At 41.1% G+C, this 25,000-nt stretch overlaps 3 protein-coding genes across 5 annotated transcripts in view; 2 read left to right on the forward strand and 1 right to left on the reverse strand.

Annotated features, from left to right (window-relative positions):
• The window catches only part of gria3a (glutamate receptor, ionotropic, AMPA 3a), a 30,978-nt gene extending 14,377 nt beyond the window's left edge, over positions 1-16,601 (forward strand). The window contains exons 9-16 of the mRNA XM_053618210.1: positions 82-189; positions 320-526; positions 866-1,239; positions 3,023-3,221; positions 3,729-3,976; positions 6,830-6,944; positions 14,125-14,381; positions 14,546-16,601. Of these exons, the coding sequence (XP_053474185.1) occupies positions 82-189; positions 320-526; positions 866-1,239; positions 3,023-3,221; positions 3,729-3,976; positions 6,830-6,944; positions 14,125-14,370 (1,497 nt within the window). The 3' untranslated portion in view covers positions 14,371-14,381; positions 14,546-16,601. The remainder of the gene's footprint in view (positions 1-81; positions 190-319; positions 527-865; positions 1,240-3,022; positions 3,222-3,728; positions 3,977-6,829; positions 6,945-14,124; positions 14,382-14,545) is intronic.
• Positions 11,588-13,691, reverse strand: LOC128603635 (uncharacterized). 2 transcript variants are annotated; one of them, XM_053618209.1, is made up of 2 exons: positions 12,394-13,691; positions 11,588-12,321 (listed from the first exon to the last, which is right to left on the reverse strand). In XM_053618209.1, exons 1-2 carry the CDS (start codon positions 12,817-12,819, stop codon positions 11,977-11,979), a joined length of 771 nt encoding a protein of 256 aa, XP_053474184.1. In that variant the 5' UTR covers positions 12,820-13,691; the 3' UTR covers positions 11,588-11,976. The 2 variants fall into 2 exon arrangements, with proteins under 2 accessions (XP_053474184.1, XP_053474183.1); XM_053618208.1 differs by having other exon boundaries at positions 11,588-12,345.
• A 1,183-nt stretch (positions 16,602-17,784) lies between the features above and the next one.
• Positions 17,785-25,000, forward strand: part of si:dkey-125i10.3 (periaxin) — an 11,540-nt gene continuing 4,324 nt past the window's right edge. The window contains exons 1-4 of one of the 2 annotated variants that reach the window (XM_053618353.1): positions 17,785-17,891; positions 18,703-18,733; positions 19,371-19,479; positions 24,217-24,417. In XM_053618353.1, the coding sequence (XP_053474328.1) occupies positions 18,724-18,733; positions 19,371-19,479; positions 24,217-24,417 (320 nt within the window). In that variant the 5' untranslated portion in view covers positions 17,785-17,891; positions 18,703-18,723. Of the gene's footprint in view, positions 17,892-17,962; positions 18,509-18,702; positions 18,734-19,370; positions 19,480-24,216; positions 24,418-25,000 lie in introns of those variants that run through there. The other variant, XM_053618354.1, reaches the window with a different exon arrangement.

Genomic DNA, 25,000 nt, shown 5'->3' on the forward strand with positions numbered 1-25,000 from the left:
TAATACTAATAAATGTGTATGTGTGTGTGTATATATATATATGTGTGTGTGTGTGTGTGTGTGTGTGTGTGTGTTTCACAGATGGGTTACTGGAATGAATTAGAGAAGTTTGTTTACGTCTCAGAGCTGCAGGTGACGAACGAATCGTCTTCAGTGGAAAACCGCACGATCGTCGTCACCACCATCATGGTGATTTCACCGTGTTATTTTCATCCTGTTTTACATAAACTAACGAACACGCCCCCTAACGCCTCAGCTGACCAATCAGAGTGGAGCGTTCTGCAGAGTGGAATAATAATAACTCTCCTGTGTTTAACAGGAAGCTCCGTATGTGATGTATAAGAGGAATTACATGCAGCTGGAGGGAAACGATCGATACGAAGGCTACTGTGTGGATTTAGCCTCTGAAATCGCCAAACATGTCAGAATTAAGTACAAACTGTCCGTCGTATCTGACGGCAAATACGGAGCACGGGATCCGGAGACTAAAACGTGGAACGGGATGGTGGGAGAACTGGTGTACGGGGTGAGGAACGGGAATCCGTATATACTGACTTTATCTCTGTAAATTTAGCGATTTTAAACCCCAGATTTTGACTCTTTAAAACATTTATGTTGTGTGTGTAATGATGGAGTTAGCTTGTGGTTATGTCGGTAACATCTGGAGCAACATCTGCTTATTAATTAATTGTGAGTAAGATAAGCATGCACCTCTGTTTTCTGTTGAATCTTTATGATGGAGGTCACGTTGTTATTCATTTCCTGATCAGTTGTACAGTGTCACGTGGAACTAACCGTGTGCGTGTGTGTGTGTGTGTGTGTGTGCGTGTGTGTGTGCGTGCGTGTGTGCGTGTGCGTTTTGCAGAGGGCGGACATCGCCGTGGCTCCTCTGACCATCACGCTGGTGCGTGAGGAGGTGATCGACTTCTCCAAACCCTTCATGAGTCTCGGAATCTCCATCATGATAAAGAAGCCACAAAAGTCGAAGCCCGGTGTGTTCTCGTTCCTCGACCCGCTGGCGTACGAGATCTGGATGTGCATCGTGTTCGCTTACATCGGCGTGAGCGTCGTTCTCTTCCTCGTCAGCCGGTTCAGTCCGTACGAGTGGAACACCGACATCGCAGACGAGGTGAAGGATCCGCAGGCTCCACCCGATCCACCCAACGACTTCGGCATTTTTAACAGTCTGTGGTTTTCTCTCGGAGCCTTCATGCAGCAAGGATGCGATATCTCGCCAAGGTTGGTGCTTCGGCGGCCATCCCTCCACCGGTCACACCTCCACCTCTCCATTTCTCCACCGGTCACACCTCCACCTCTCCATCTCTCCACCTGTCACACCTCCACCTCTCCATCTCTCCACCTGTCACACCTCCACCTCTCCATCCCTCCACCGGTCACACCTCCACCTCTCCATTTCTCCACCGGTCACACCTCCACCTCTCCATCTCTCCACCGGTCACACCTCCACCTCTCCATCCCTCCACCTCTCCATCTCTCCACCTGTCACACCTCCACCTCTCCATCCCTCCACCTGTCACACCTCCACCTCTCCATCCCTCCACCTCTCCATCTCTCCACCTGTCACACCTCCACCTCTCCATCCCTCCACCTGTCACACCTCCACCTCTCCATTTCTCCACCGGTCACACCTCCAGCTCTCCATTTCTCCACCGGTCACACCTCCACCTCTCCATCCCTCCACCGGTCACACCTCCACCTCTCCATTTCTCCACCGGTCACACCTCCACCTCTCCATCTCTCCACCGGTCACACCTCCACCTCTCCATCCCTCCACCTCTCCATCTCTCCACCTGTCACACCTCCACCTCTCCATCCCTCCACCTGTCACACCTCCACCTCTCCATCCCTCCACCTCTCCATCTCTCCACCTGTCACACCTCCACCTCTCCATCCCTCCACCTCTCCATCCCTCCACCTGTCACACCTCCACCTCTCATCCCTCCACCTCTCTTACTGTGTCTCTGCATTTTACTGTCGTTTCGTCCTTCAGTCACATGGCCATGGTGTATAGATGTTATTTTAGTTCATCTTCATGTCTCAAGCTCTTCATTTATTTCTTTTATTTGCATTTTTATTCCACACCTTCACTCGACATCACAACACCATCCCTGCTGCTGGGTGTTTGGACGTGTTGTTCCTCTCTCTCTCTCGCACTCTTTATTCTATTTTATTTTTATTTTTATTTTCACTATTTGTTCTCTCAGAGAACCTCCTCTAAAATAACCAGATATTCACCATGAGCTGACTGTAAAGTGCGCAGACTCAGTCTGTCTGTCTCTCTCCCTGTCTGTCTGTCTGTCTGTCTGTTTCTTTGAATCTACCTGTCTCTCTCTGTTTGTTTAACTCTCTGCCTGTCTCTTTACCTGTCTGTCTGTTACCATTTTTCTCTCTAACCCTTTTCTCTCTCCACCTGTCTCTCTCTCTTCACCTGTCTTTCTCTCCCCCTCTCTGTGAGGACTCTTGGAGGGATACCGTGTTTTTGCTGCATGTCTCCCTTCCACTGGGGAGTTTGGTGATTAGAGCCTGTTTTAGTGTCTCACTCTCTCATCACTGTTTCACCGGGACTCGTCTGTCCTCCGTGTCTCACTCTCTCATCACTGTTTCACCGGGACTCGTCTGTCCTCCGTGTCTCACTCTCTCATCACTCGTTCACTGGTCACAGATGATGGTCAGATTCCACACTCTTCATCATCTGGAGTGTTTATGTCTGTTATTCGCTGTTAGCATTGCTGTAGAGTCACATGACTCAGGAGTGAAAACGTTCAGGAATAATATCGGATTGTGGATCAGGAATTTCAGTCTGGAGCTCAGAGCCGTCTCTCTGTCTGTATGTTTCCCTCCTGTGTTTTCTCTTTCTGTCTCTCCCTCTGATTCATCCCTCTCTTTTCTCCTTCTCTCTCACTTTTTATCTCTCTTCCATTTTTGTGCATATTTTTTCTCCTTTCCTGTACTCTCTCTCTCTCTCTCTCTCTCTCCCTCTCTCTCTCCATCCCTCTGTCAGGTCTCTGTCAGGTCGTATAGTGGGAGGAGTGTGGTGGTTCTTCACTCTGATCATCATCTCGTCGTACACGGCTAACCTGGCGGCGTTCCTCACCGTGGAGCGGATGGTGTCTCCCATCGAGAGCGCTGAAGATCTCGCCAAGCAGACGGAGATCGCGTACGGAACGCTCGACTCCGGTTCCACTAAAGAGTTCTTCAGAGTGAGACCCGTTACTCTCGGAGTTAAATTACCATCCTGTTTATTACATATTTACTACAAACAATTATAATAACAACGAGCAATGCAGAGACACACTCACTTCCTGTAAAACATCATGCACTTCCTGGGTGAATGAGCGAGCTTATTTTACATTAACTGCCTATTCCACAGTTCAGTTTATCCCTGAAAACTTTCCAAAGGCACACACACACACACACACACACACACACACACACACACACACAGTCATGATTAAGTAGGTTAACATGACCTCCAAACAGCTGGTCTCTTGGTTTGTCCTAGAAAACATGTCTGACCTCAGGTAGGTAGGTGTGTGTGTGTGTGTGTGTGTGTGTGTGTGTGTGTGTGAGAGGATGTAACTGAGTGTAAGTTTATTGAGGGCATGAAGACACACACACACACACACACACACACACACACTAGGGATTCATTCTTGAGCACTAAAGGTGCACTGTTTCTTCTGTCTTTCTGCCTGTGTGTCTCTCAGCGCTCGAAGATAGCGGTGTTTGAGAAGATGTGGTCGTACATGAAGTCGGCCGAGCCGTCGGTGTTTGTGAAGACGACTCCGGATGGTGTGGCTCGCGTCAGGAAGTCGAAGGGCAAGTTTGCGTTCCTGCTGGAGTCCACCATGAACGAGTACATCGAACAACGCAAACCATGTGACACCATGAAGGTCGGCGGGAACCTCGACTCCAAGGGCTACGGAGTCGCCACGCCCAAGGGCTCGGCATTAAGGTGGGTGGAGTCATATAATAACTCCGCCCACACACACCGTTATTATACGATTCCACCCTCCCTGATACCACCACTGTCTCTATCTCTCTGTCTGCCTGTCTCTCTCTCTGTCTGCCTGTCTCCCTCTCTCTGTCTGCCTGTCTCTCTCTCTCTGTCTGCCTGTCTCTCTCTCTCTGGCTGCCTGTCTCTCTCTCTCTGGCTGCCTGTCTCTCTCTCTGTCTGCCTGTCTCTATCTCTCTGTCTGCCTGTCTCTCTCTCTCTGTCTGCCTGTCTCTCTCTCTCTGTCTGCCTGACTCTCTCTCTCTGGCTGCCTGTCTCTCTCTCTCTCTCTCGCTATCTGCCTGTCTCTCTCTCTGTCTGCCTGCCTGTCTCTCTCTCACTCTTTCTGTCTGCCTATATATCTCCCTCTCTGTCTGTCTGTCTGTCTCTCTCTCTCTGTCTGCCTGTCTCTATGTCTGCCTGTCTCTCTCTCTGTCTGTCTGTCTGTCTCTCTCTCTCTGTCTGCCTATATATCTCACTCTCTGTCTGTCTGTCTGTCTGTCTCTCTCTCTCTGTCTGTCTCTCTGTCTGCCTGTCTCTCTCTCTCTCTCTGTCTGCCTGTCTCTCTCTCTCTGTCTGTCTATCTCTCTCTCTGTCTGCCTGTCTCTCTCTCACTCTTTCTGTCTGCCTATATATCTCCCTCTCTGTCTGTCTGTCTGTCTCTCTGTCTGCCTGTCTCTCTCTCTCTCTCTCTCTCTCTCTCTGCCTGTCTCTCTCTCTCTCTCTGTCTGCCTGTCTCTCTCTCTCTCTGTCTGCCTGTCTCTCTCTCTCTCTCTCTCTCTGCCTGTCTCTCTCTCTCTCTCTCTCTGTCTGCCTGTCTCTCTCTCTCTCTCTCTCTCTGTCTGCCTGTCTCTCTCTCTCTCTGTTTTTTTCATTCTTTTAATTTGTGCTTTCGTGTTTCTTTGTTTCCTTTGTCTTTTTTATCTGTCTCTCTTCCTCTTGTACATTTTTGCTTCCTTTGTTCGCTTGGTGTCTCATTTTTTTTCTGTTTTGTCCTCTTGTTTCTCTCTCTCTCTCTCTCTCCCTCTCTCTCTCTCTCTCTCTCTCTCTCTGTCTCTCTCTCTGTCTCTCTGGTCTTAATTCATCTCTCGTTCTTCTCTCCTTTCTTACTCCATCTCTTGTTTCTGTCTGTTTCTCTCTGTCTCCGAGTTTCATGCAGAGGTAATGTGTGTGTGTGTGTGTGTGTGTGTGTGTGTGTGTGTGTGGTGTTAATGTTGTTTTTCTCTCTACAGAAGGGAACTCGGTGTGTATGTGTGTGTTGCTTCACTCGTTCTCTTTCTCTGTTTCTTTGTTCTCCTGCTTCCTGCTTGCAGCCTCTCTAATGTGTGTGTGTGTGTGTGTGTGTGTGTGTATTTATTTGTGTGTGTGTCTCATTGTGTCGTGTTACTTCCTGTTGTGTGTTTGCTCTCTCGCATGGTCTTGTATTTTTTTTCTTCTCCTGATAACGGACTATCCCTCCGTCATGTCTCTCTCTCTATCCTGACACACCTTTCACTTTCACACGCCAATAAACACTCGACCAATCAGAACACTTTACCACTTATTCAATTAACCAATCAGCCTCTCGTCCTCTCCCTGCTAGTTAACCAGCACTGTTATTAATGATGAAATGATTGTATTAACGCTCTCTCTGTATTCATCATTCATTACAGCTGTAATTCTCATTCTGTACACTGTGGTAATAACATGTTTATAAACTATGGTAATGCCTCATAATGTTAGGAGGAACAGCTTATGGGTCTCAGGATGGCAGGAGGAGGAGCTTGTGGGTCAGGATGGCAGGAGGAGGAGCTTGTTGGTCTCAGGATGGCAGGGGGAGGAGTTTGTGGGTCTCAGGATGGCAGGAAGAAGAGCTTTTGGGTCTCAGAGTGGCAGGAGGAGGAGCTTGTGGGTCTCAGAGTGGCAGGAGGAGGAGCTTGTGGGTCTCAGGATGGCAGGAGGAGGAAAATGTTGGCCTCAGGAGGGCAAGAGGAGGAGCTTGGGGGTCTCAGAGTGGCAGGAGGAGGAGCTTGTGGGTCTCAGGATGAGATTGTGGGTCTCAGAGTGGCAGGAGAAGGAAGCTTGTGGGTCTCAGGATGGCAGGAGGAGGAGATTGTGGGTCTCAGAGTGGCAGGAGGAGGAGCTTGTGGGTCTCAGAGTGGCAGGAAGAGGAGCTTGTGGGTCTCAGAGTGGCAGGAGGAGGAGCTTGTAGGTCTCAGAGTGGCAGGAGGAGGAGCTTGTGGGTCTCAGGCTGTCAGGAGGAGGAGCTTGTGGGTCTCAGGATGGCAGGAGGAGGTGCTTGTAGGTCTCAGGATGGCAGGAGGAGGAGCTTGTGGGTCTCAAAATGTCAGGAGGAGGAGCTTGTAGGTCTCAGGATGGCAGGAGAAGGAGCTTGTAGGTCTCAGGATGGCAGGAGGAGGAGCTTGTAGGTCTCAGGATGGCAGGAGGAGGAGCTTGTAGGTCTCAGGATGGCAGGAGGAGGAGCTTGTAGGTCTCAGGATGGCAGGAGGAGGAGCTTGTAGGTCTCAGGATGGCAGGAGGAGGAGCTTGTAGGTCTCAGGATGGCAGGAGGAGGAGCTTGTGTAACTAGATTAGGTGTCAGGTCTGTGTACATGAGATTAATGACAGCTTTATGAGGCATTATAAATGTTGAATTTATAACATGGCTGCCTCACCATACAGAAGTGTGATTACAGTAACGATGATGATGGATGAGTACAGACTCGACACGGAGCGTTAGCGTTAGTGAATTACTGAATTAATGAGTGTGATATTAGATTTCTCACGAAGCTGCTCTGGCTGTTGTTGTGACGCGACATGTTTTATCATTTCAAGAAGTGCTGTGAACCTGGCTGTGTTAAAGCTGAACGAGCAGGGCCTGCTGGACAAGCTGAAAAACAAGTGGTGGTACGACAAGGGGGAGTGTGGCAGCGGGGGAGGGGACTCCAAGGTCAGCCAACAAACAAACAAGCAAACAAATAAACAAGGCTGGAGAGAGTAATCGGCAAGGCTGTGACCTCTGACCCCAGCAACAGTAACCATGCGAGCAGGCAACAATAACAGCCTGTTGTTGTTGTTATTATTATTATTATTATTATTATTCTTGGGTGGAACCCTTCACTTAGAAGCGATAGAGAGCGGTGATTAGTGTGTAGCGTGTGCTTGGCATGTAGTTAGCTTGTTGCCGTGGAGTTGTGAAAGGTGGTGTAGGTGTCCTTTCAGCTGCTTTTTACATCTCCATGGCAACAAGGGGAAGTTATTATGAATTATTTCAGAACAATTTATTTAATATTACGGTATACGTGATGATATGCTGCCACTCAGTGCTCTCCAGTATTGGTGTGAAAGGTCAAAGATCAGGGGTGAAGGTTAAGGACAGCAGGCAAGCAGTGAAGTCTTGAGAGGACGAAGCATCACAGGCACACGTGAGAAGTCTAATGAAGAATTTCCCACAATCCCTCACTCAGTCACATGAGGTGTGTGTGCGTGTGTGCGTGTGTGCGTGTGTGTGTGCGTGTGTGCGTGCGTGTCATACAAAATTGTCCCAAATGCCAGAGTCGGCTTGTCTAGTTAGTAAAATGTTGACTATGTCGCAAAACTTAAAGATTTGGGACACGGCCATTGAGGCACTTGCTCCTGTTTTACATGTGATCCGCAATTTTGAAAAGTGTTCTGAGTGCAGCAGAGCATTCTGGGTAAGTGGAACCCTACAGCAGGGATGTCAACTAACAAACTTGACTTGAGCTGGTGATCAAGAGGAATGAATCAAGGGGAAGTGGACGAGGCCGTATCAAAGCCAGGAATGATACATAGGAAACAATTACAACACACACACACACACACACACACACACACACACACACACACACACACACCCTGCACTCAGCCACTCTTGCGCGGTGATGCAGCTCGTGCCTCATCTCTGATTGGCTCGCATGATTCCGCTGGTCTCCGATTGGCTCTGAATCCCAAAATCCAGTGGAGGATCCAATATTGCTGCCAGATCTGTGCAAAGAGCAGCTGAGCATGCTGGGTAAGAGGGTGTGTAGTCCGTTATGACCTCAGGACTGCATGTTTCTCATTTATTCTCCTGCTGCCTGTGGCCTGCAATGCATGATGGGAGTAATTCAACTACCGACAGCAAATTTACTGCATGGAATAAAATAAAAATCAAACATTCATCAGAGAAATGTGCAAGAGATAAAACACAATGCTAATGCTAACGTTAACGCAGACAGAAAACAACACACAATAAATAGCACTCTCCTACAGCGCCTCCTGGTTCACCTGAAGAATCGTGTGGGTAAGAAATCGAATACGGTTCGTTCTTTCAGCTATTGCTATGACAACTGTCAACATTTTGTGTGTTGCCTGAACATGTTGTTTGATTTGCAGTGACTTTGACGCTACGGTGTGTTTGTTAGATTTATGATTTATAGCAGCAGGGAGTAACTGTAACTTTGGGTGTTTTTGGAGACCCCTGTGGCAGAAATGTTACTGCAGCTCCGAGTTCCTCTCCTCTGTATTACAGAAGAGTTACCACGTTTAAAACTTTATCCTGTACCTTAACACCACACACACACACACACACACATAGGCAAAATTAAACACACAGCACTAAATAATAGTCACCTCCCTGGTGTTCTAGGTGTTGAGTGCTGAGTGTTGTATATTTGCTGTTGTTGAATTACAAACCGTCGTCATTTAACAGAAAGGAAATAAACTGAGTTACTCTGCAGCCCTGTTCATGACATCATCAACACCTTACCAACTAAACACGCCCTCCAGGAGCACCACATCATCACTCTGCGACAGGAAGTGCCTGCAAAATGATGGAATGAAGGTGGGAAAAAATGATCATTAAAAGTGGAAATTTAGCAGCAGTGTTGCTAATCATGAGGTGCAGACCGACTTGGCACGCTTTCACATGTGAAACGTTTACAAAATTAACATTTTCACTAAAGTTTCTGTTGTTTTTAAAATATTCAGAATCAACATTACTGTATTTTTACTGCAGAATGACATATATAGCATTTAGCTTCCGCACGTAGCGTTTGTTTTTAACGTGTCACTTTTGTGGTCTAGCATTTATCTTGAGCCTTTGTTGCTAGCATTATAGTTATATTAACATTTAGCCTGGGTTGGTTGTCTGCATTTATCTTTCATACTTAAATGTGTCGTTTATTTCTTGCATTTGTTCCTTTGTGGTTAAATTTGAACAGTTTTTGTTAGCATTTAGCCTTTGTGGTTAGCGTTTCTGCTTGAAGTGGTTTAGTTTTTGTGAAAGTGTGTCTAAATTCCTCGATCTCACTTTGTCATTGTTTAAGTTTATTTATTAAGGGTCCAAGCACCAAAAGTTCTGCTTTACCTGGCCTTTTCATTCCACCTGTCGTATTCTCAAACTTCCTGTTTTGGTAGAATTAAAAATGTTGTTTTATTCGGACTCCATTTCAATCTCAGACGCTGTGGCTTTAACAGTGTACCCACCGCAGGTCCCGGTTTTGGTGCTTGGCCCCCGACATCGCTGTGTGTAGTTCTTGGGAAGTTTGTGCCGTAGGGTGTGTTTGAATTTGGAACGCGCTCGGCCAGCACCCTCTCCCGCACTTAATGTTGGTTCCTGTTCGCTAATAAAAGCTTCTAGATCCAGGGTTCCTCATGAAAACGCGGCACTTTGTTCAGTCCTGTAATAATAATAACAACGACAATCAGTGATGTTTATCTCTCCAGTTCTCTCAGCGTGTCTCTGCTGGAACAGTGAGTGCCGATTACTCAAAGCCTTTACAGTAGGTCCTGGTGCTGTAGGTCAAAGGTCAAAGGTAATGCCAACACTAGCCCTGCTTGCCTGCCCACTTCCTGCTACTCTTTCTTTTTTCTTTCTCCTGATATTTATGCTTTGAGATGTGACTACACAGTTCAGATAATGTCCTAAAACCGTGCACTATGTAGAGAACAAGTCAGAAAAAATAACCTGGCTACTTGGACACTTTATTTTCATCTCACTTGTCCTCGTGCAGGTCGGTGCTGCGGCAGTACGGCCGGAGCTTAAGTTAAATACCTCCAGCTAATCGCAGGCGTCTGCGCGCTACGTCGCCACTTTAATTCAACAATTTCATTTGATTAGCTAATCCAGTCAGCAACTTAAGTGTAGCTCTGAGCTAATGTAAAGCAACTAATTAGCTAGCTAAAGCTAATGGTAACGTTACTCCTCTAGTTGTTCTAGAAAATTTGCTAAAGTTAGGTAAATAACTTTGAAGTAAACAGTTGTGGCGATGTCATGATCATGCGTGTGATTGGCCGATCAAATATAATTTAAGCTCCTGGACCTGCTGCTGTTCACTGTTTGGATGCTGTTTGCTGCAATGCATTGTGGGATTGCATAAGTTTTAAACAAAGATGTTCCCAAATAATGCACTATATTGTTCAGAGGGTCAAAGGTCACCGGTAAGGCCAGTCTGCTTGCTGCTTCCATTGTTCTCTCTCCCTCTCCCTCCCTCTCTCTCTCTCTCTCTCTCTCTCTCTCTCTCTCTCTCTCTCCCTCTCTCCCTCCCTCTCTCTCTCTCTCTCTCTCTCTCTCTCTCTCCCTCCCTCTCTCTCCCTCCCTCTCTCTCTCTCTCCCTCTCTCTCTCTCTCTCCCTCTCTCTCTCTCTCTCCCTCTCTCTCCCTCCCTCTCTCTCTCTCTCTCCCTCTCTCTCTCTCCCTCCCTCTCTCTCTCTCTCTCTCTCCCTCCCCTCTCCTCTCTCTCTCTCTCTCTCTCTCTCTCTCTCTCCCTCTCCCTCTCTCTCTCCCTCTCCCTCCCTCTCTCTCCCTCCCTCTCCTCTCTCTCTCTCTCTCCCTCTCTCTCTCTCTCCTTCTCTCTCCCTCTCTCTCTCTCTCTCTCCCTCTCCCTCCCTCTCTCTCTCTCCCTCGCTCTCTCTCTCTCTCTCCCCCCCCCTCCCTCTCTCCCTCTCTGGTTGAATTGGGACAGTGAGACTTTTCAGGTTTCAGCAGTAGGACTTTGAGTGTCAGTCAGATGAATTAACAGGTCGCTGCTCTGGTGTTATTTATGTTATTTCCCTCGTGAAGAACTCCTGTAAACCTTGCAGTATTGAAACTCAGTGAACAAGGCATCTTAGACAAGCTGAAAAACAAGTGGTGGTACGATAAAGGGGAGTGTGGGACCAAGGACTCGGGCAGTAAGGTTAGTCCATCCCAAACACTCCCACAACCACAACCACAACTACAACCACAACTACAGCCACAACTACAGCCACAACTACAACCACAACTACAACCACAACTACAGCCACAACTACAGCCACAACTACAACCACAGCCACAACTACAACCACCAACACTCGCTTTATTCCCTTTTAGAAACAAATTAGTATTGGATTTTATTATTATTTAGAGGAAATATAGAAGCTCGATATTTATAAATATTACTCTTAAGATTTTACAAGTTATGAGTTTTACTAAAGGCTTTTTAAAAAAAATATTAGCTACTTTATGTATTTACAAATTTTACCATCTTAGTGTTTTTAATGATTAATTTCATTCTCAATATTTTAAATCAAGTATTTCAGTAACTACATATTTCCATAATTTATTGATGTTTTATCTTCGTTTATCTTTACCTCTGTTTACTGATTGTTTAAATATGTTACTCTGGTAAATTGTTTATAAATGAATGCCCTCAATGTTTTTAGTAAAATATTTAAAACGTTATTATCTAACTCCTTCATCTCAGCTGTTAAGTATAAAAGTAGCTGAATATGTAGTGATGAAATTTGATTAGACTTTATTTCGGTGTAGAATTGAAGTTCATTAGAAGTGATTCAGTGTGGAATTATTTCATTTCGTTTGATTAGATTTATACATTTTATAGAAAAGAATAAAACTCTTCAGCTGCTGATCAACTCTCACGGAAACACCTTCATTTTTATTAATGTGTCTGTAATCCCCTGACTCCGCCTCCCTGACTCCGCCTCCTTGACTCCATCCTTCTAACTCCACCTTTCTGACTCCATCTTTATAACTCCACCTCCCTGACTCCATTTCTGACGCTGCCTCTCTGATTCTACTTCCCTGACTCCACCCATGTGACGCAACCAATCTGACTCCACCTCACTGACTCCGCCCCTGACTCCACCCCGTGACTCTCTGACTGTGTGTGTGTGTGTTGTTGAGGCTTGTCTGTGCTTGAAATGTGAAGCTGTTCGGTAGATCAGCTGATCATGTTGGTGTCCTGCAGTGAGTTTTGAGAGCTGTGAAGTTTGCAGCAGTAGTTCAGTGAGGGGAATAACGTCTACCTTCATCATCATCACCTTCCTCTTCATCATGTTCATTATCTTCATCACTCTCCTCTTCAGCACCTTCATCACTCTCCTCTTCATCACCTTCATTATCCTCCTCTTCATCACCTTCATCACTCTCCTCTTCAGCACCTTCATTATCTTTATCATCTTCATCACCCTCCTCATCTTCAGCACCTTCATTATCTTTATCATCTTCATCACCCTCCTCATCTTCAGCACCTTCATCACTCTCCTCTTCATCACCTTCATTATCCTCCTCTTCATCACCTTCATCACTCTCCTCTTCATCACCTTCATCACTCTCCTCTTCATCACCTTCATCACTCTCCTCTTCATCACCTTCATTATCCTCCTCTTCATCACCTTCATCACTCTCCTCTTCATCACCTTCATTATCCTCCTCTTCATCACCTTCATCACTCTCCTCTTCATCACCTTCATCACTCTCCTCTTCATCACCTTCATCACTCTCCTCTTCATCACCTTCATCACTCTCCTCTTCATCACCTTCATTATCCTCCTCTTTCTCATGCCATATTGTGGAGAATCCAACAAACAGGATTAATGCTCACTCTTAATGGTTCAGTGTTGGGTCTGTGTCTGTGTGTGAGTGTGTGTGTGTGTGTGTGTGTGTGTGTGAGAGTGTGAGTGTGTATATTTGTATGTGTGTGAGTGTGTGAGTGTGTGTGTGTGTGTGTGTATGTGGCCAACCTGGGCCATTAAGTCAGAGATACTTAAAACACAGCTATCGGAGCTAGATCAGATCTAATCCATGTTTGTTAGAGTGTAATCAGATTTTGCATTTCAAATCTAACGTGTATATTCCAAATCAGGTCGGTCTAATCTACACTCATCCTGATCAGATATTTCCACTCGAACCAGACCTGCCAGTCCAGATTAGATCTTTGAGTCCAATAAAATATTCAATTGAAAAGTTCAATCAGATAAAATACCAGTCTAATTTAGACTGACTAGTCCAATCCAGACAGGTGGAAATCCAAATCAGACCTTGGAATACAAATTCAACCTTCTGGTTATTATATGAAATGACATTTATAGTCCACATTATCTGTAAGATCCAATCCAACCCTTCAATCCAAATCAGACATTTTAGTCACAATCAGTATCAGAATTCTAAATCAGCCTTTCCAATTTTAGTGTAAATCAGATGGCAGTCCAGATCAGAACTTGAGGTCAGAATCTTCAAGTCCAAATCAGACTGATCACTTCGATCCAGACCAGATACCAACCCGATCCTACTGTCTAATCTACATCAAACGCTCCAGGCCAAAATCAGACTTTACAGTTCCAAACAGCTTTGGGTCCAATCAAGACTTCAGTCCAGACCCAGTGATCCAGTCCAATCAGGTTTTCCATTCCAAATCCAGTCAAATCAATGATTACAGTTCCAGTCTGATTAACCAGTCCAAATCCAATCTAACATTCCAGATCAGACCTGGTCTAGATGAGCCTTTGTAGTTATATTTTACCACAGAGCTCGATCAGAGACCAGGATCAGAGACTAATCTCCTGGTCTAGATTAGATTTCAGTCCTGATCAGACTGCTGGGTGAAGCTAAGGTTCATTTGTGATTTAAGTATCATTGCTGTAAATTTTCAGCTGCAGTCTGCAAACACACTTCCTGTTGAACAGAATCGGTGCATTTCCACTTCCTGTGTGTGAAGGAGAAGATGGATACAGAAGTGTGTGAACTGCCGTCTGTATCCATGCGTGTGTTCGTATAGAGCAGTGTATCTGCACTTGCGTGTGAGTGTGTGAGTGTGTGTGTGTGTGTGTGTGTGTGTGTGTGTGACGGTGTGTGTCTCTGTTCTGCAGGATAAGACGAGTGCGCTGAGTCTCAGTAACGTGGCTGGTGTGTTTTACATCCTGGTCGGGGGTCTGGGACTCGCTATGACGGTGGCGCTAGTTGAGTTTTGCTACAAGTCTCGTCAGGAGACCAAACGGATCCGACTGCTCGATCCCGCTCAGAACTTTAAGCACACTCTTCCGGCCGGCGCGCAGGGCTTCACCACCTACAGGGAGGGCTACAACGTCTACGGCACCGAGAGCGTCAAGATCTAGCACTAGGCAGCGTGCGTATCGCAGAACTCACTCCCCGGGTGCCATCTCTTTCGCAGTTTACTGATCGTGTCACGAGTTTACTCTCATCTCTGTTTCATTTCTCACTTGTTAATTTCTCCACGTTTACAGATGTTAAACGTTTTCACGAATTTCATGTCTGTGTTATTTTTTCCAGATGCAGGAGGTCTTTGGGAGGTCCGATTCTCAGCGACTGGTTTTAACAGGATAGGATACACCCCTTTGAGATTGGCTCCTCCCACCGCTTTAATCTCCTCCCCTTGGATCTGCTGAAACCATAGCAATTGCGCTCAGATTCTGCAATATCTCTCGGTGCCTTACAGGAGACACGTTAACTCGGAACATTCTACAGAGCTTCCTCTCCAATCCACACGGTTCCTCCAAACTTCCTGTCCAGCCCAGAGCACTTCCTCTTCACTCTCAATCTGCTCATCTCCACCGTTGAGCCGTTTATTCACTTTATTCTCACTCGCTGTCAGTTCTGCTGAGAGGTTCTTCTCGGTCTGAAGACTCCAGATTGCTTCATCTCCACCCGGAGCTTCACTTCACTGCAGAACCCGAGAACAGCGTAGAGCAGCGCTTCCTGAACTCGGGGTCCTGAACTCGGGGTCCTGACCTCACGTAGAGCCGCTTGATTTAGAAACGGGGTTATAGAGAGAATCTCACAATCTCCTTTTTTCGTTTGATTTGTGTATTTTACAGATTAATATTAGAAATACTGAAGACAGATTTTGTGTGCTAATGTTTTGAGTCACATTCAGACAAACCACGTTTAAATGTGAAAAGTTTAGCAATAAATACGAATAAATTTCCCCATCTATCTACTCCCGCTAACTCCTCAACTGGCCTCATTTATCAAACTAGATAAGTTGGATAAATTACATTTGAAATAAGAAATTTGTTATTTGTGAAAACGTTCGTGTCCTACTTGTGCTCCTAAGTGTGTGTAAATTTACCCATGAAAAAGACGAACTAAAATAAACCTTGAATTAATCGACTTCAGATCATATAATCTGCATGGATTACTGCACTTTTATATCCGGAATATTCTGTGGAGTTTAAACTCGCTTATAATAATAATAATAATAATAATAATAATAACAATGTTATGAAATATTTTTATTGGTATAGAAGAGAGTCAAAATAACTCCCACTTCTGTCTCCACTGTTGTGTTTACCCGGATTGTTCATGTCATGCTCTCTGCACACTTGACCTTTTATGGAGTTCTGTGGGCGTGGCTACATGTAAATGAGCTTTACTGGTGATTAACATACACACACGAGTACAAAGAAATCCAGCTCTTCCAAAACTTTATAAATCCAGCAGAAAGTCTGGCCAAAAGGATGTTGATAAATAAGGGTTAGGGTTAAGGTTTAGGTCAACTCCCAGAAATACGCGAAAACTTTTAGTGAATACGGATTTACACACGTGATGGTAAATAAGGACTTACAGAGCATTCAGAATGTCCATTTGGGGTCGTTTGTCTTAAAAGTTTGGGAACCGTTGTTCTAGAGCGATCTCCATCATCTCCACTCCACAGCAGTTCGTTAGAGTTTATGGATCTCCTCCAGATCTTCGTGTTGTAGAGCGTTTCATCCATACATCGTAGTGCTTCATGTCAACTCCAGAGCTGTTCTCCACAATGCTAGGGTTCTAGAGCGCCTCGCTTCAGCATCATCTCTAATCATCTCTAGAGCAGGTCAGTTCTAATCCGCAGTGCTTCCAGACCCGTCCCGGTGAACAGACACGGAGAACAGACACGGTGGATAAACGAGGTGAACGTTAAACTGGTTTTGGTCTACTTTTCTTTCTCTCTCTCTCTCTCTCTCTCTCTATCTTCCCTGTAGATAAGAATGGTACACTGAAAAAAGTGTTTCAATCACAGCTTGTAGAGTTCGTTATAATTATTTTAGTTGAATGAATTTGAAATTAAGAGACCATGACTGAAATCTTTCAAATGAAAACATAAATACCACAATGTGTTTGTGTTTAAGAAACGTGAAAGTGTGTCTCTAGTTTTATAAATCAGCAGGAAATCAATCTTAAAAGTATATTTATTTAGGGAATTTTTTATAAATACTCTGTTAATTATTTATTAGATAAAGTTGCATGTCAGAGGTCAGAGTTGTGAAAGGTCAAAGGTCATCCTCTTAGTCTTCTGTATAATCTAGAAAAGCATTGACTCCCTGCATGAGCGCCTGCACTAAGGTTTAATTTCATTATATTTTGTTAAATAAAGATTAGAATGTGAAAGTTTCTCACGTGTAATAATTTTTGTAAATCTGGTCAGACGGACAGACAGACAGACGGACGGACGGACAGACAGACGATGCTAAACTGGAAGCTATTACTTGTGCAGTTCTGCACTTCTCCGCGAGGTGGCGGTTCACCTCTTGCTCACAGTGTGGCAGGTTAAACACCTGTCTGATATTTTATGGGAATAAAAACACAACATGGTGAAAATAAAACAGAATAAAATCACACGAGTTTTATGCCATAATATACATGATATAATATTATTATATATTTATTTTGATTTAAACCTAGTGTTTGTGTATTTCCGCTTCTGACAGCGCTGTAATAAATGTGAAGGCGCAGTTCCACATTCGGCCATGCGGTAGTGCTGTTTCTCCATCAATAATCATTAAATGTGTCGGTTTTCATCTATAAAGACTTAAATCATCATCAGTTTATTCAGAAACTTCACTTTCAATTACACACAATCATCATTAATGATAATCAACACCCTGTGTGTGTGTGTGTGTATTGATCAGTGATAGGTTGTGTGATCGAGTTATTGATCAAGTGTTACCATAGCAACGTAGTGCAGGAGGTACATCCCTGGACGATTTGCTTTTGTATCAGTCACCTTCAACAGCGACGAGATTCTAAACCCAGCAGCGTCACCTCCACACCCTTCCTACAGAGAGGGTTAGAGTTAGAGACTCTCACATCTGATAGAGAATTAACATAAAGTGGTTTTAATGAGTGCAGCTATGGGGCCCTTCAACTAACAAACACACACAAACACACACTTGTATTCAGACTGGACTCACAATCACATTAATGAACAGCACATTTACATAAATGTGTCATGCTTCTCTATTATGAGGGAGAACACACACACATATACACACATACTCACACACACATACATATACATACACATACATCTGTGTGTGTATATATGTGTGTGTATATATATATATATATATATATATATATATATATATATATATATGTGTGTGTGTGTGTGTGTGTGTGTGTGTGTTGGCCACTTGCAGAAAAACTAATTTTTCAAGTTTTTCTACTATGCAGCCTGCATATCCCCTCCTACAGTACACACATCGGAAATGCATTTAGTGTGTGTGTTTATGTGTGTAGGAGGGGATATGCAGGCAGTGTGTGTGTGTGTGTGTGTGTGTGTGTGTGTGTGTGTCAGTATATAAGGAATGAACTGAGCAAACTTGCTGTGTAAACACACTCATTACACAGCGTGAAGGTAAGAACTATTTACTATGCTCTGACACACACACACACATACACAGACACACACACACATACACACACACAGACACACACTGTATTTTTGTGACAGTGCTGAGTCTTAGAGTGGTTCAGTATGAATGATGTTGAAATTAGATGGTTGTGTGTATGTGATTTTGTGTGTGTGTGTTTCAGGTGTAAGATAGTGTGTGTGTTTGTGTGTGTGTGTGTGTGTGTGTGTTTGTGTTTGTGTAGCAGATGTGAGGTGTAAGTGTTGTGTGTTTTGGTGTTTATATCTTTGTGAATGTCCCCATACTGAACACAGGGCAGTGTTGAGTGAAATAGAATTTTTATTAGAAATCTGTGTATGAGAAATTATTGTTAAGTTTAGACTTCAGTGAAGGTTTGTAGTCATTAATGAGACGTGAGGGGAGACATGAGAGGAGAGGAGACGTGAGGGGAGACGTGAGGGGAGACATGAGAGGAGAAGAGACGTGAGGGGAGACGGATCGTCCTGCAGCAGTCTGTGAGGTCTTAAAAAGAATTTAAAAGAAACTAATCGAGGGATTATTTTAGGGCGGAACACAACCAACTTACTGCCCACCAATAACATTGTTTAATAGAGCAAATAAGGTCAGGCCATGACACACACACACACGCGCACACACACACACACACACACTAGGAATGTGGTAGTGCTGGATTTGAGGAATCTCATTTTCACATGAATTCATCCTCATTTTTGCGTCTTATCTCTTCCTGTTTCTCGACTTCTTCATTCTTTGTTTTGATTTATTTAATGTTTGTGTTTCTGCTCTCACACACAGATTCCACTGAAAAGAACCAGTATGGCAAGTGGTACGTCTAACACACACACACGCACACACACACACACACACACACACACACAGTGTCCATATTTCTGGGTTTCCGGGTCAGAAACCATCGTTAGTTGTTTATTTAGAAATGAACTTTTAAATGAGAACACAATGTGCCATTTATCTATATGTCAAAGTTTGAAAAGAAATCAAATGATAAAAGAAAGAAAAATCAATAAAGTAAAAAAAATTCAATACAGATGTTCAAAGTTAAGCAACTGGATTCGATTATAAAGTTAAAGAGTTATTAGAGTTATTTTATTTACATCACATTAACAAAATGGGACAAACACTTTTAAACTTTTATTTTTACACTATTAATATATTAATACACATGATCGAACACTTGTGATAATGACGGGACTAAAACACACTAAATCTCTTGTTGCACAAAGTCCATTTCATTTCAAGGGCATGCAGACTTTTGCCCTGGAGTGTGTACATGATATTTATGTAGTACTGAACTTTAAAACTAATGAAACAAGATGTCACTCGGTACATGACTAAAACTCTGAAGAGCCTCACAGAACGAAGCAACATATTAATGTATATATTATATAAAGTGAAATGAGTGTTGGTGTGATGTTAGTTTTTATGTTGTTGATGTTGTGTTTCAGACGTGGACCGACAAACTGTCTTCAACACCATAAAGGTCCGGACGTCTCTGCGGAAAGACGGCAGCTGGATCCGGCGGAGCTCCAATGAACAGAAAGATCCACAACCGTGGTAAACTTATATAACACACACGACTATAGTACCATATATAACTTTATAAACATATACAACACACACAACTTTATAAACATATACAGCACACACAACTTTATAAACATATACAGCACACACAACTTTATAAACATATACAGCACACACAACTTTATAAACATATACAACACACACAACTTTATAAACATATACAACACACACAACTTTATAAACATATACAGCACACACAACTTTATAAACATATACAACACACACAACTTTATAAACATATACAGCACACACAACTTTATAAACATATACAGCACACACAACTTTATAAACATATACAACACACACAACTTTATAAACATATACAACACACACAACTTTATAAACATATACAACACACACAACTTTATAAACATATACAACACACACAACTTTATAAACATATACAGCACACACAACTTTATAAACATATACAACACACACAACTTTATAAACATATACAACACACACAACTTTATAAACATATACAGCACACACAACTTTATAAACATATACAACACACACAACTTTATAAACATATACAGCACACACAACTTTATAAACATATACAACACACACAACTTTATAAACATATACAACACACACAACTTTATAAACATATACAACACACACAACTTTATAAACATATACAACACACACAACTTTATAAACATATACAGCACACACAACTTTATAAACATATACAACACACACAACTTTATAAACATATACAACAAACACAACTTTATAAACATATACAGCACACACAACTTTATAAACATATACAACACACACAACTTTATAAACATATACAGCACACACAACTTTATAAACATATACAACACACACAACTTTATAAACATATACAACACACACAACTTTATAAACATATACAGCACACACAACTTTATAAACATATACAGCACACACAACTTTATAAACATATACAGCACACACAACTTTATAAACATATACAACACACACAACTTTATAAACATATACAACACACACAACTTTATAAACATATACAGCACACACAACTTTATAAACATATACAACACACACAACTTTATAAACATATACAGCACACACAACTTTATAAACATATACAGCACACACAACTTTATGAACATATACAACACACACAACTTTATAAACATATACAACACACACAACTTTATAAACATATACAACACACACAACTTTATAAACATATACAACACACACAACTTTATAAACATATACAGCACACACAACTTTATAAACATATACAACACACACAACTTTATAAACATATACAACACACACAACTTTATAAACATATACAGCACACACAACTTTATAAACATATACAACACACACAACTTTATAAACATATACAGCACACACAACTTTATAAACATATACAACACACACAACTTTATAAACATATACAACACACACAACTTTATAAACATATACAACACACACAACTTTATAAACATATACAACACACACAACTTTATAAACATATACAGCACACACAACTTTATAAACATATACAACACACACAACTTTATAAACATATACAACAAACACAACTTTATAAACATATACAGCACACACAACTTTATAAACATATACAACACACACAACTTTATAAACATATACAGCACACACAACTTTATAAACATATACAACACACACAACTTTATAAACATATACAACACACACAACTTTATAAACATATACAGCACACACAACTTTATAAACATATACAGCACACACAACTTTATAAACATATACAACACACACAACTTTATAAACATATACAACAAACACAACTTTATAAACATATACAACAAACACAACTTTATAAACATATACAACACACACAACGTTATAAACATATACAACACACACAACTTTATAAACATATACAGCACACACAACTTTATAAACATATACAGCACACACAACTTTATAAACATATACAACACACACAACTTTATAAACATATACAACAAACACAACTTTATAAACATATACAGCACACACAACTTTATAAACATATACAACACACACAACGTTATAAACATATACAGCACACACAACTTTATAAACATATACAACAAACACAACTTTATAAACATATACAACACACACAATTTATAAACATATACAACACACACAACTTTATAAACATATACAACACACACAACTTTATAAACATATACAACACACACAACTTTATAAACATATACAGCACACACAACTTTATAAACATATACAACACACACAACTTTATAAACATATACAGCACACACAACTTTATAAACATATACAACACACACAACTTTATAAACATATACAACACACACAACTTTATAAACATATACAGCACACACAACTTTATAAACATATACAGCACACACAACTTTATAAACATATACAGCACACACAACTTTATAAACATATACAACACACACAACTTTATAAACATATACAACACACACAACTTTATAAACATATACAACACACACAACTTTATAAACATATACAACACACACAACTTTATAAACATATACAACACACACAACTTTATAAACATATACAACACACACAACTTTATAAACATATACAGCACACACAACTTTATAAACATATACAGCACACACAACTTTATAAACATATACAACACACACAACTTTATAAACATATACAACAAACACAACTTTATAAACATATACAGCACACACAACTTTATAAACATATACAACACACACAACGTTATAAACATATACAGCACACACAACTTTATAAACATATACAACAAACACAACTTTATAAACATATACAACACACACAATGTTATAAACATATACAACACACACAACTTTATAAACATATACAACACACACAACTTTATAAACATATACAACACACACAACTTTATAAACATATACAGCACACACAACTTTATAAACATATACAACACACACAACTTTATAAACATATACAGCACACACAACTTTATAAACATATACAGCACACACAACTTTATAAACATATACAACACACACAACTTTATAAACATATACAGCACACACAACTTTATAAACATATACAGCACACACAACTTTATAAACATATACAGCACACACAACTTTATAAACATATACAACACACACAACTTTATAAACATATACAACACACACAACTTTATAAACATATACAGCACACACAACTTTATAAACATATACAGCACACACAACTTTATAAACATATACAGCACACACAACTTTATAAACATATACAACACACACAACTTTATAAACATATACAACACACACAACTTTATAAACATATACAGCACACACAACTTTATAAACATATACAACACACACAACTTTATAAACATATACAGCACACACAACTTTATAAACATATACAGCACACACAACTTTATAAACATATACAACACACACAACTTTATAAACATATACAACACACACAACTTTATAAACATATACAACACACACAACTTTATAAACATATACAGCACACACAACTTTATAAACATATACAACACACACAACTTTATAAACATATACAACACACACAACTTTATAAACATATACAGCACACACAACTTTATAAACATATACAGCACACACAACTTTATAAACATATACAGCACACACAACTTTATAAACATATACAACACACACAACTTTATAAACATATACAACACACACAACTTTATAAACATATACAACACACACAACTTTATAAACATATACAACACACACAACTTTATAAACATATACAGCACACACAACTTTATAAACATATACAACACACACAACTTTATAAACATATACAACAAACACAACTTTATAAACATATACAGCACACACAACTTTATAAACATATACAACACACACAACTTTATAAACATATACAGCACACACAACTTTATAAACATATACAACACACACAACTTTATAAACATATACAACACACACAACTTTATAAACATATACAGCACACACAACTTTATAAACATATACAGCACACACAACTTTATAAACATATACAACACACACAACTTTATAAACATATACAACAAACACAACTTTATAAACATATACAACAAACACAACTTTATAAACATATACAACACACACAACGTTATAAACATATACAACACACACAACTTTATAAACATATACAGCACACACAACTTTATAAACATATACAGCACACACAACTTTATAAACATATACAACACACACAACTTTATAAACATATACAACAAACACAACTTTATAAACATATACAGCACACACAACGTTATAAACATATACAGCACACACAACTTTATAAACATATACAACAAACACAACTTTATAAACATATACAGCACACACAACTTTATAAACATATACAACACACACAATGTTATAAACATATACAGCACACACAACTTTATAAACATATACAACAAACACAACTTTATAAACATATACAACACACACAATGTTATAAACATATACAGCACACACAACTTTATAAACATATACAACAAACACAACTTTATAAACATATACAACACACACAACTTTATAAACAAAATTTCAAATCCTTATATATAATCACACATATAACAAGACTACTTTTCTTTTTAAACACTAATCGATATCGCTGTGTATCTGTGTGTGTCTTTAGTAAATCTCCAGTCTTGGATAATCTCGTGCCCTCTGTGGAATCCGGTCTAGTCACCACCTCCAGAAGCCCCACCCCTAAAAGTCCCACCCCACAGAGTCCCACCCCTCAGAGCCCCGCTTCTGACCAGGGCACGCCCACTTCTCCAGGATGGCGCGTGAGAAGGGGCGGCTCATACGTACTGTCAGCATTGCGGAAGTTTGAGTAAGTGTTGAACTGTAGAGCGGAGTATCACCGTTAAATCATTCCTCACCTTGTGCTCATCTGCTGTAGCTCTAGATTTCAGGAACAAAACAACTTTCCATAGAAGGTGTTTGGCGACTGGAGGACGTCGTCAGTCCACCTTGATTAGCGTTAGTTCTGTAGCACCAGCTCAGTGTAAGGCCTTTTGACTGACTGCATTACAGCATTAACTTTATAGAAGTCATGGAAGTTTTCGTAGTGTTTATTTCATTGCAAGATAATACATAAAGTGTGAATATAATCAGACCCAGTGTAGAGCCCTGTGGTACACCTTAATGAATATTGTTTCTTTAGGACATTTAGTAAATGAATAAAGTGCAGACTTCCTGTTGGAGGTAAGAGAGGATAGTCCAAATAACGTCCAATGTGACTGTGCCACTATTTGCATCTTATTTATGTTATTCTCCTGTCCATGAATACCTCTGATACGCTGCGCTATCAGTCTCTACAAACCTATATTTATAATATTTTTAGTGGAATCAAATGGTACTAGACCTTATATTTTATACTTTTGCTGCTGGTGAAGGAGACATTTTTGCAGCTG

Source organism: Ictalurus furcatus, chromosome 28 (genome assembly GCF_023375685.1).
Source record: "Ictalurus furcatus strain D&B chromosome 28, Billie_1.0, whole genome shotgun sequence".
Taxonomy (NCBI): Eukaryota; Metazoa; Chordata; class Actinopteri; order Siluriformes; family Ictaluridae; genus Ictalurus; species Ictalurus furcatus.

What these genes read in the sequence shown, in the direction of transcription:
- LOC128603635 (XM_053618208.1), bottom strand. Translation starts at nt 12,819, where the DNA reads ATGAGAAAGAGGAGGATAATGAAGGTGATGAAGAGGAGAGTGATGAAG. An exon ending in TGAAGAGGAGAGTGATGAAG is followed by an intron (nt 12,346 to 12,393) that starts GTGATGAAGAGG and finishes AGAGTGATGAAG; the next exon opens with GTGCTGAAGAGGAGAGTGAT.